Here is a 12921-nt window from a genome sequence, read left to right on the forward strand (position 1 = left end):
AACATCAATAAACACCCAGTGTATAAACCACTGCGAACATCAGCAATCACCCAGTGTATAAACCACTGCGAACATCAGTAATCACCCAGTGTATAAACCACTGCGAACATCAGTAATCACCCAGTGTATAAACCACTGCGAACATCAGTAATCACCCAGTGTATAAACCACTGTGAACATCAGTAAACACCCAGTGTATAAACCACTGCGAACATCAGTAAACACCCAGTGTATAAACCACTGCGAACATCAATAAACACCCAGTGTATAAACCACTGTGAACATCAGTAATCACCCAGTGTATAAACCACTGCGAACATCAGTAAACACCCAGTGTATAAACCACTGCGAACATCAATAAACACCCAGTGTATAAACCACTGTGAACATCAGTAAACACCCAATGTATAAACCACTGCGAACATCAGTAATCACCCAGTGTATAAACCACTGCGAACATCAGCAATCACCCAGTGTATAAACCACTGCGAACATCAGTAAACACCCAGTGTATAAACCACTGCGAACATCAGTAAACACCCAGTGTACAAACCACTGTGAACATCAGTAAACACCCAGTGTACAAACCACTGTGAACATCAGTAAACACCCAGTGTATAAACCTCTGTGAACATCAGTAAACACCCAGTGTATAAACCCACTGTGAACATCAGTAAACACCCAGTGTATAAACCCACTGTGAACATCAGTAAACACCCAGTGTATAAACCCACTGTGAACATCAGTAAACACCCAGTGTATAAACCACTGTGAACATCAGTAAACACCCAGTGTATAAACCACATTAATTAAAGTTACAAATCACACCCTCTCGAATGCGACTATGAGAAACTGTCCCTCCACAACATGTCTGCACCCTTTGACATAGTTGACCACACTATCCTCCTCCAACGTCTCTCTTCTGTCATCCAACTAGGTGAGACTGCACTCGCCTCTTTCCAATCTTATTCCTCCAGTCATCGCTGGAGAACCTCTGGCAATCGATTCCCTTCCCGCGCTGTTATCTTCAAAGTCCCCCAGGGATCTAACCTTGGAGCTTTCCTGTTTCCCCTCAGTGACAAAATGAAACCTAACATGCTTTTGGATCTGTACCCAGCTCTACTTCACCCGACCTCACTCGATTCCTCCACTGACTCGAAATTGCCCTAGAGGATAGGAACAGGAGGAGGCCATTCAGCCCCTCGGGCTGGTTCTGCCATTCAATGAGGTCGTGGCTGATCTGCGACCTATCTCCATAGTCCCACTTTTGTCCCGTGTCCCTTAATACCTTTGGATAACAAAAATCTACCAACATCAGATTTATGATTAACAATTGATCGAACATCAATTGCCGTTTGCGGGGGAGAGTTTCCAAACTTCTCCCGCCCTGTGTGTGGGGAAGTGTTTCCTAATCTCACTCCTGAAAGGTCTCGCTCTCATTTTTAGACTCTGTCCCCTAGTCCGAGACTCCCCGACCAGCGGCAATAGTTTCTCTCTATCCCCCCTATCTGTTCCCCTTCATATCTTAAAAAGATGAAATTACCCCTTAACTGTCTAAATTCCAGGGAATACAACCCCAGTTTGTGTAACCTCTCCTCATAATTTAATGCTTGGAGTCCAGGTATCATCCTGATAAATCTACCCTGCGCTCCCTCCATGGTCACTATGTCCTTCCTAAGGTGTGGTGCCCAGAGCTGCTCCCAGTGACTCCAGGTGCGGCCTAACCAGGGCTTTGTATAGCTGAAGCCTGACTTCTATCCTTATGCAACCTCCAGCGCTGGACCAGCACAACTTTCCCTTCAGCGAAACCCTGGGGAGACAGAAGCCACCATCTTTGGCCTCTGCCACAATCTCGCTTCCTCAGCCAACCGTCAGCCTCCCTGAACCCTGAGCTGAGCTTCCAGTCACGTCAGTCAGGCTGCCTATTCCCACCTCTTGTAACATCGCCTCCTCAGCTCATCCGCTACGGGAACCCTCATCCACGCCTTTGATATCTCCAGAATCGACGATCCCAACGCTCATCGATCCCGATCCCCATCTCTGCAATCTCCTCGGAGTCTCTGAGAGAGTGCATTCCTTCGACTCCTGCACATCCCCCGATTTCCATCGCTCCAGCATTGGCGGCCGTGCCTTCAGCTGCCTGGGGGCCCTAAACTCTGGAATTCCCTCGATAAACCTCTCCGCCTCTCTCTCATCCTATAAGACACTCTCTAAAACCAAACTTTTGGGTCACCCGTCCCTAAAATCTCCAGATGTGGCTCAGTATCAATTTTTGCTTAAAAACACTTCTGAGAAGCACCTTCGGATGTTTAACTGTGCTAAAGGTGCTATAGAAATGCAATTAGTTGCTGTCCTCCTTTTTAAAAAGCCATTACAGATTCTGTTCCCAATGTTTATGGGTAGGTATTCCATTTTCCAACCTGCTCATCATCTTCCAATAGTGGCCATGGAATCCTTTACATCTACCCCACAGGGCAGACAGGGCCTCAGTTTAATGTCTCAACATGAGGATGGCAATCCGGACAGTGCAGCACTCCCTCAGTACTGACCCTCTGACAGTGCAGCACTTCCTCAGTACTGACCCTCCGACAGTGCAGTGCTCCCTCAGTACTGACCCTCCGACAGTGCAGCGCTCCCTCAGTACTGACCGTCTGACAGTGCAGCACTCCCTCAGTACTGACCCTCTGACAGTGCAGCACTCCCTCAGTACTGACCCCCTGACAGTGCAGCACTCCCTCAGTACTGACCCTCTGACAGTGCAGCACTCCCTCAGTACTGACCCTCTGACAGTGCAGCACTCCCTCAGTACTGATCCTCCGACCGTGCAGCACTCCCTCAGCACTGACCCTCTGACAGTGCAGCACTCCCTCAGCACTGACCCTCCGACAGTGCAGCACTCCCTCAGCACTGACCCTCCGACACTGCAGCGCTTCCTCAGTACTGACCCTCCGACACTGCAGCATTCCCTCAGTACTGGCCCTCCGACAGGACAGTGCTCCCTTAGTACAGATCCACCGACATGCAGCGTTCCCTCAGTACTGACCCTCCGACAGCGCGGCGCTCCCTCAGTACTGACCCTCCGACAGGTCAGCACTCCCTCAGTTATGACCCTCTGACAGCGCGGCACTCCCTCAGTACTGATGCTCCGACAGCGCGGCACTCCCTCAGTACTGACCCTCCGACAGCGCGGCACTCCCTCAGTACTGACGTTCCGACAGTGCGGCACTCCCTCAGTACTGCACTGGGAGTGTCAGCCTGGATTAGGGGCTCAGGTGGAGTGAGGCGTGTACTGTTGACTGATGACAGAGTGAGACAGACCAAGCCAAGCTTTACGCTTTAGCAATTAGATCAGAAATATTGCATAGGGCACTGCTTTAAACATCTGACAGAATTCACAAAACTTCAAAGACGCCAATTTCAAAGCATTTCCTCTTATCCACAAAATCATTAATGTTTCAGTGAGGATTTTAATTCCCTGAAGACAGAAGCAGCAGTGAATTCAGCACTGGGAAGTTACAGGCTACAGGGGGAGCAGATAGTGTGAGGTGGGTTGGTGTTAAATAGGAGCAATAAGAAAGGGCTAGTGGGGGCCTCAGGCAGAGGGGGTCAGGGAGAGGGGGGGAATGGGACCGTGCGGGGGAGGGGGGGAGCGGGGACGGGACAGAGTCGGGGGGTGGGACAGAGTTGGGTGGGACAGGACGGGGGAGGGGGTGGGAAAACGGGACCGAGCGGGGGAGGGGGTGGGAACGGGACTGAGTGGGGGAGGGGGGGGAAACGGGACCAAGCAGGGGAGGGGGGGTGGGGGAACGGGACCGAGCGGGGGAGGGGGGGAATCGGGACCGAACAGGGGAGGGGGGGTGGGGGGAACGGGACCGAGCGGGGGAGGGGGGGGAATCGGGAAATAGCGGGGGAGAGGGGGGGGAAACAGGACCAAGCGGGGGAGAGGGGGGGGAAACGGGACCGAGCAGGGGAGGGGGGGTGGGGGGAACGGGACCGAGCGGGGGAGGGGGGGAAACGGGACCGAGCGGGGGAGGGGGGGGGAGAAACGGGACCGAGCGGGGGAGGGGGGGAAACGGGACCGAGTCAGGGGAGGGGGGGAAACGGGACCGAGTCGGGGGAGGGGGGGAAACGGGACCGAGCTGGGGAGGGGGGAAACGGGACCGAGTGGGGGAGGGGGGGGAACGGGACAGAATGGGGGAGTGGGGGGGACAGAGCAAGGTGGACGGGGGAGCGGGGGGAACAGGTTGAACTCCAGCCTGCTGAAGCTGCCGGCTCTCTCTGGACAGTGTTAGTCTCCACTATTCTCGTTCCTAACTTCCTCAAACTGAAACCCTCCTCAGCGGCGCACAGCCCCGTCAGGTAAATGGTGTATAAACCGTAACCTCGCCTCTCACACCTCAGCCCCACAACCTCCCCCCAAACCAAACTCTCCGTTCCTCCGACTCTGCTCTCTCGCTGCCCCCACTGGCGGCTGCCGGAGCCCCAAGCTCTGGAATTCCCTCCCTAAACTTTACCCCACAACCCCCACTGCCTCCCCTCCCCACCCCCCCGCCCCCCTCCCCCCCAGCCAACTCTCTCTTCCTTTTGTGTTGACCAATATTTAACGGTCAACCCACATCCCAAAATCAGATGATGATCTGGTCATGATCACATGGCTCTCCTTGTGGGATCTTGCTGTGCTCACATTGGCTGCCACGTTTGCTACATTCCAACAGTAACCACACTTCAAAAAGGACGTGGGGGGGTGGGTGGGGGGCGTAAAGTGCTTTGGGACATCCTGAGGCTGCGAAAGGCGCTATGGATGTGAAGTCTTTCTTTGTTCAAGACCCTCCTGATCTCCCTGACAGCTCACCCTCTGGCTCAGTGTCTGCTCCTCTTGCGCTACGGTACAACATAGAAACACCGTGTTGTGACTGTTCTCCAGTTCAAGCCCACGCAGAGCGACCAGATTGTCCGCACACTGCAAAATGTCACACCCGTGAAGCATTCATCAAAATAATTTAAAACTCTTCACACGGCCATTCGGCCCCTCGAGCCTGCTCTGCCATTCAATAAGATCACGGCTGATCTGGGATTGTGGCCTGAACTCCTCTTTCCTGCCTGTCCCCCACCCCCCTCCGCAATAACCCTTGACTCCCTGGTTGACCAAAAATCTGTCTCGCTCAGCCTTGAATACATTCAATGACCCAGCCTCCACTGCTCTCCGGGGATGAGAATTCCACAGACTAACACCCACATCCTCCACATCGGAGTCTTAAATGATTCTTAAACCGCGTCCCCTCATTCTCGGTCTCTCCCACACAGGGGGAAACATCCTCTCAGCACCCACCCTGTCAAGTCCCCTCAGGGTCTTATAGGATTCAATAAGGTCACCTCTCATTCTTCTAAATTCCAATGGATACAGGCACAGCTTGTCCAGCCTTCCCTCATAAGATAACCGCATCCTCCACCCCCATCCCAGGAATCAGTCGAGTGAACCTTCTCTGAACTGCTTCTAACACAATATTATGTGGTTGTACCTACACCACACGGGACTGCAGCGGTTCAAGGCAGCAGCTCACCACCACCTTCTCAAGAGCAACTAAGGGGTGGACAATAAATGCTGGGCCCAGCCAGCAAAGCCCACAATGCCATGAATGAATAAAAAATGTTTTTTAAATAATGATGTCCTTTCTTAAGGAAGGAGACCAAAACTGTGCACAGTGCTCCAGATGCTGTCTCACTAAGGCACTGTACAGCTGTGGCAACACTTTCCTACTTTTATGCTCAATTCTCCTGGCGACCAACCCCACATTCCACCTGCGTTCTGAATCACTTGCTGCACCTGCACACCAACTCCTAGAGGCTCAGGTACCGGGACACACAGATCCCTCTGTGCCATAGGGTTCTGCAGTCTCTCTCCATTTACATGGTACACCGCTTTTCTATTCTTCCTGCCAGAGTGGGCACTTTCCCACCTTATACTCCTCCTGCCAACTTTTTGCCCACCCACTTTGCCTTAATGCCCTCTTCACCACCCACTTTCCTACCTTTGTCTCATCAGCAAGTTTAGCTTCCATACCTTTGGTCCCTTCGTCCAAGTCACCGATATGGATCGTCAACTTAACCGACAATTGACCACTGCCTGAAATCCTACCCAGCTCATGGGAAGGCTACCAAATAACGGCCGGCCAGCAGGAGGAGACGGGAACCAACGGGGCCGCTGAGGAGTAAGTGTCAAAGGGTTTTTAGGCCCGGCCTGCGGTTCTCAGTGAGCAGGGGTGCAAAGGGGCTAAAGAAACTGTCATAATTCACGGACATTGCTCCCTGGGTTCCTGCCTCTCCAGCCGAGGCCTCCGCCTCAATGTTCTGCTTCACTTTCAGAGCTCAAACTGTCTTGCCTCCAGCGACAGATCCTCCAGGTGCCGGCCTGCACTGCCGAAAAAACGCACAAGGCCTTGCGCTCAGGTCGAGGAGGATGGTACTTACCAACAGCAAGCGAATGGTCAGCATTGGACCCGGGGTGGGGGGTGGTGGAAAAAATCGTTGGACAGTGATTATTTTATCTTCTGGGATACAGTATCTGATTGGAGACCATATTGAGGGAGACCGGCCGGGAGTGGGGGAAGGAGATCGCGGGTAAACCTTGGAAGAAGTAAAACAAGAGGCAGTACTTAGCCTATGTCGGTGGGTATTTGCACAGATGGGGTGGGCAAGGAGGGGGTCCTTTGAGTGCCTAATGGGGGTGAGGTGGGAGTGAACTGAATGAAGTACATGTTTTTGAAGGGTTTTGGTGAGTTAGGAGTTTGTAATGGAAAGAACGCTGGAGAAACCGCTCGGGAACCGTGATTCCGCGCTTGACCATGTGCCACCACCACCCCCCCCACCAGCCCGCATCTCCCCCCCTCCTGCCCCCCCACCCCCACCAGCCCGCATTCTCCCCCACCCACCCCCACCCCAACCTTACCCCTACTGCAGAACCACTGTCAGCCCCACTCCAGAACCAACCACTGCACATGAGCAAAGGGAGCAATGCCACAGCGGTGGGGGTGCAGGGAGGGGTTGCTGGTCGGCGGGTGTGGCATTTACCTCTTTCTGTGTACACGTTTTAGGCCAGAATTTCAGCAGCCCTCGAAGAACCTGTCCAAAAATAAAGACACTTTGGTTAGTGGCGCACCACGCGGCGGGGGAGGTCACTTCCTGGTCAACGAGGTCAGTGTTGATGCTCTGCCGCTCGCTGCCGATATTCACCTGCATCACCACTCTCACGGCAGACACACCTGTACACCTTACATACCCTCACTGTACAGGCACCGGTACACATGGGATATACAACACAGAAACAAGCCCATTCGGCCCACCAGGTCCATGCTGCTGTTTTACCTTCACGTGAACCTCCTCCCATCCCGCTTCCTCTCCCTATCGGTATTTTCGTTCTTTCATGGGATGCGGGCATCACTGGAACAACCACCACTTGTTGCCCAGCCCCGATTGCCCTTGAACTGAGTGGCTCGTTGGGGCATCTCGGAGGGCAACCACTTGACTGTGGGTCTGGAGTCGCATGTCGGCCAAGCCAGGTACGGAGGGCAGATTTCCTTCCCTGAAGGGCAGATGGGCTTTTTGTGACGATACTTTCAGGGTGAACATTACCGAGACCAGATTTTAATTCCAAGGTTTTTAAATCAGGTAATTGAATTTAAATTCCACCAGCAAACCATGGTAGGATCTGAGCCCATGTCCCCAGAGCATTGGTCTGGGCCTCTGGACTGACGTGATTATTCAGGGGCTGGGGGAGGGGAAGGGGAAGCAACGCCCGGAACATGTTCACCGAAGGACACAGCAAGTCTCGACTACACGGTCTCTCGCTCCTGGGCAGGAGACATTCACCCCGGAGTCCTGCCTAACGTCTGAATCCCTGCCGTTAACTGTAAGCGCCTGACTGCATCTACTCAGCCCACACAGCTAACGCAGAGCCATTCAGCCATATTACAGGGCAAAACAGCACCCCAGCGGCGGGTGAGGAGAAGGAACGGGTGTCGTGCGATGGCCTCTGCTTGGCCTGGACCTGAAGTACACCCTTCTCCGTGACATCCACCATCAGACCTTACCCAGGCCGCTTACCCGTTCCGCTCAGGGAAAACTGTTCTCCGGGGTTTAGAAGAATGAATGGTGATCCCACTGAAATTGCTTAAAATTCTGAGAAGGGCTTGGCAGGGTCGGGGCTGAGAGGCTTCATCACCCCTGGGAGAGTCCAGAACACGGGGTCACAATCTCAGGATCATGGGGTCAGCCATTTTGGACGGGGACGAGGAGAAATTTCTTCGCTCAGAGGTTTGTGAACCTTTGCAATTGTCTACCCCAGAGGGCTGTTGATACTCAGTCATCGAGTACATTCAAGACAGATATTGCCACGTTTTTGGACACGAGGGGATATGGGTCACCGGTGGGAAGGTGACATGGATGCAGAAGTTCAGCCACAAACTTACTAAATGGCAGAGCAGGTTCGAGGCTCAACCTTACAGCAAGAATGTGGAATTCAACCGCAGCGGGCAGTTGAGGGGAATAGTATAGATACACTTAAGGGGGAAACTGGATAAACACGGGGGAGAAAGGAAGAGAAGGTTATGTTGATGAGGCGGGGGGCGTGGAAGGAAGCTGGAGTGCAAACACCGGCGTGGATATCCTGGGGGCTACCATTGACCAGAAACAGAACCGGACCAGCCACATAAATACTGTGGCTACAAGAGCAGAGGGCAGAGGCTGGGAATTCTGCAGCGAGTAACTCACCTCTTGGCTCCCCAAAGCCTGTCCACCATCCGCAAGGCACAAGTCAGGGGTGTGATGGAATACTCTCTGCTTGCCTGGATGAGTGCAGCTCCCACAACACTCAAGAAACTCGACACCATCCAGGACAAAGCAGCCCCGCTTGATTGGCACCCCATCCACAAACATTCACTCCCTCCACCACCGACGCACAGTAGCAGCAGTGTGTGTACCGTCTACAAGATGCACTGCAGCAACTCGCCAAGGCTCCTTCGACAGCACCTTCCAAACCCACGGCCACTACCACCTAGAAGGACAAGGGCAGCAGATGCAGCGGGAGCACCACCCCCTGCAAGTTCCCCTCCAAGCCACTCACCATCCTGACTTGAAACTATATTGGCCGTTCCTTCACTGCCGCTGGGTCAAAATCCTGGTACTCTCTTCCTAACAGCGCTGTGGGTGTTCCTACACCACAGGGACTGCAGCAGTTCAAGGAGGTAGCTCACCACCCACCTTCTCGAGGACAATTACGGGTGGGCAATAAAAATGCTGGCCCAGCCAGCAATGCGCAGGCCCCATGAAAAAGTTATTAAAATTGGAAATGATGGACCGAATGGCCTGTCTCTACGCTGTAAAATTGCTTTAATTCTATGTAACACCTCAAACATTTCCATTCAGGCAGGACAGGGTGAAAGTGAGAGTTCATCCTCGGAGGAAGGAAGGACAAGAGATCAGAGTATTTTCCAAACAGTGACAAACTAGATACTGCAGAAAAGTAAAGAGATTTAGGGATCCAAGGAGAGAACTCACTCAAAAATAGTGCAAGTCATTGTCTACAATGGAAAACACTGGCACTAAAGTGCTACTAAAATAGTGTCAAGTAAGAGTCTCTGTAAAGGAAGTGAATGCTGTGTCTACAGACATTCTGGTGCATGCTGTGGTTTTACTCAGTATCTTCATTATACGAAAAGCAGAACAAGGCGTTTGCTGGTGGCACTTACCGGTTCTGTCAATGTTGCATCTTTTTCGAGGAATTGTACAATACAGTAGGCCAACTAGAGAGAAGAAACAGGAAACAATGACTAAAAGGTTGGAACAGGACAAATAGACTCCACAGGTTCATCTGCAAGTCAACAGGGACTCACTGACCCAGTCTATATATTTCACAGGGACTCACTGACCCAGTCTATATATTTAACAGGGACTCACTGACCCAGTCTATATATTTCACAGGGACTCTCTGACCCAGTCTATATATTTCACAGGGACTCACTGACCCAGTCTATATATTTAACAGGGACTCACTGACCCAGTCTATATATTTCACAGGGACTCTCTGACCCAGTCTATATATTTAACACAGACTCACTGACCCAGTCTATATATTTCACAGGGACTCTCTGACCCAGTCTATATATTTAACACAGATTCACTGACCCAGTCTATATATTTCACAGGGACTCACTGACCCAGTCTATATGTTTCACAGGGACTCACTGACCCCGTCTATATATTTCACAGGGACTCACTGACCCAGTCTATATGTTTCACAGGGACTCACTGACCCAGTCTATATAATTAACAGGGACTCACTGACCCAGTCTATTTAATTAACAGGGACTCACTGACCCAGTCCATATAATTAACAGGGACACACTGACCCAGTCTATATAATTAACAGGGACTCACTGACCCAGTCTATATAATTAACAGGGACTCACTGACCCAGTCTGTATATTTCACAGGTACTCACTGACCCAGTCTATATAATTAACAGGGATTCACTGACCCAGTCTATATGTTTCACAGGGACTCACTGACCCAGTCCATATATTTCACACAGACTCACTGACCCAGTCCATATATTTCACAGGGACTCACTGACCCAGTCTATATATTTCACACAGACTCACTGACCCAGTCTATATATTTCATAGGGACTCACTGACCCAGTCTATATATTTCACAGGGACTCACTGACCCAGTCTATATATTTCACACAGACTCACTGACCCAGTCTATATATTTCACAGGGATTCCCTGACTGAGTCTATATATTTCACAGGGACTCACTGACCCAGTCTATATATTTCACAGGGACTCACTGACCCAGTCTATATATTTCACAGGGGCTCACTGACCCAGTCTATATATTTCACACGCACGCCATGATCTAGTCTATATATTTCACGGGGACTCACTGACCCAGTCTATATATTTCACAGGGACTCACTGACCCAGTCTATATATTTCACAGGGGCTCACTGACCCAGTCTATATATTTAACAGGGACTCACTGACCCAGTCTATATATTTCACGGGGACTCACTGACCCAGTCTATATATTTCACGGGGACTCACTGACCCAGTCTATATATTTCACAGGGACTCACTGACCCAGTCTATATATTTCACAGGGACTCACTGACCCAGTCTATATATTTCACAGGGACTCACTGACCCAGTCTGTATATTTCACAGGGACTCACTGACCCAGTCTATATATTTCAAAGGAACTCACTGACCCAGTCTGTATATATCACAGGGACTCACTGACCCAGTCTGTATATATCATAGGGACTCACTGACCCAGTCTGTATATATCACAGGGACTCACTGACCAAGTCTATATATTTCACAGGGATTCACTGACCCAGTCTATATATTTCACAGGGACTCACTGACCCAGTCTGTATATATCACAGGGACTCACTGACCCAGTCTATATATATCACAGGGACTCACTGACCCAGTCTGTATATTTCACAGGGACTCACTGACCCAGTCTATATATTTCACAGGGACTCACTGACCCAGTCTGTATATTTCACAGGGACTCACTGACCCAGTCTATATATTTCAAAGGAACTCACTGACCCAGTCTGTATATATCACAGGGACTCACTGACCCAGTCTGTATATATCATAGGGACTCACTGACCCAGTCTGTATATATCACAGGGACTCACTGACCAAGTCTATATATTTCACAGGGATTCACTGACCCAGTCTGTATATTTCACAGGGACTCACTGACCCAGTCTATATATTTCACAGGGACTCACTGACCCAGTCTGTATATATCACAGGGACTCACTGACCCAGTCTGTATATATCATAGGGACTCACTGACCCAGTCTGTATATATCACAGGGACTCACTGACCCAGTCTGTATATATCACAGGGACTCACTGACCAAGTCTATATATTTCACAGGGACTCACTGACCCAGTCCATACAGGTACAATTCTCCTCCGTCGGGGAGGTTGTTTGGGGGCGGGCGTGGGCCCAATCGGGTTCGTGCTGCCATTTTACATGGGCTGGCAAAGGCCCGTCCAGCGTGAGGCGCACCCGGAAGTACTGTGCGCTGCCTGTGCGGGCGAGGGGTGTGTTGCCTGAGTCAGGGGAGCATGCTCTTTCGCGCATGTGCGCCTAAGCACAGAAATCTCGAGGGACCCAGTTTTAAGCTTTTAAACGTGAATACAGCGGAGAAATAATTTTTATGACATGTCCCTTCATGTGAAACCACCACGAGCTGGGACGTGTGCGTTAGTTTTAATAAAGATACATGTGAAAAATTAAAATAATTCCTGAAACATCATCCCGGCCATGGATGCGGTTCCATGAAAAATGTCAAGGCCGCCTGGGCTCTTCGCCTGCCGCCAACCTTAAGGTTGGACAGCAGTTTAGGTAATTGCTCAATTGCCTTTTTAAATGGCCTCAATAGGCCTTTGACAGTTCGGCGGACGCGCAGCCAACTCAGCTGCACCCCTGCAAAACTGAAAATCTAAATGACGTGTGGTGACATTGGGATGCACGCCCACCATCAGCCCGTGTCATTATATACATTGGCGAGCAGCTCACGACCCCGCTCGCCGAGCTGAAGATTCAGGCCTATATTTCACAGCGACTCACTGACCCAGTCTATATATTTAACAGGGACTCACTGACCCAGTCTATATATTTAACAGGGACTCACTGACCCAGTCTATATATTTAACAGGGACTCACTGACCCAGTCTATATATTTCACAGGGACTCACTGACCCAGTCTATATATTTCACAGGGACTCACTGACCCAGTCTGTATATTTCACAGCGACTCACTGACCCAGTCTATATATTTAACAAGGACTCACTGACCCAGTCTGTATATTTCACAGCGACTCACTGACCCA

At 51.0% G+C, this 12921-nt stretch overlaps 1 protein-coding gene across 1 annotated transcript in view; it reads right to left on the minus strand.

The window, feature by feature from the left end:
* The window catches only part of ppp2r5b (protein phosphatase 2, regulatory subunit B', beta), an 85722-nt gene that overhangs the window by 15909 nt on the left and 56892 nt on the right, over positions 1-12921 (minus strand). Inside the window, exons 5-6 of the mRNA XM_078532695.1 lie at positions 9744-9797; positions 7069-7119 (exon numbers count right to left, since the gene is read on the minus strand). Of these exons, the coding sequence (XP_078388821.1) occupies positions 7069-7119; positions 9744-9797 (105 nt within the window). The remainder of the gene's footprint in view (positions 1-7068; positions 7120-9743; positions 9798-12921) is intronic.

This window comes from Cetorhinus maximus, chromosome 31, assembly GCF_964194155.1.
Source record: "Cetorhinus maximus chromosome 31, sCetMax3.hap1.1, whole genome shotgun sequence".
NCBI classification, from domain to species: Eukaryota; Metazoa; Chordata; class Chondrichthyes; order Lamniformes; family Cetorhinidae; genus Cetorhinus; species Cetorhinus maximus.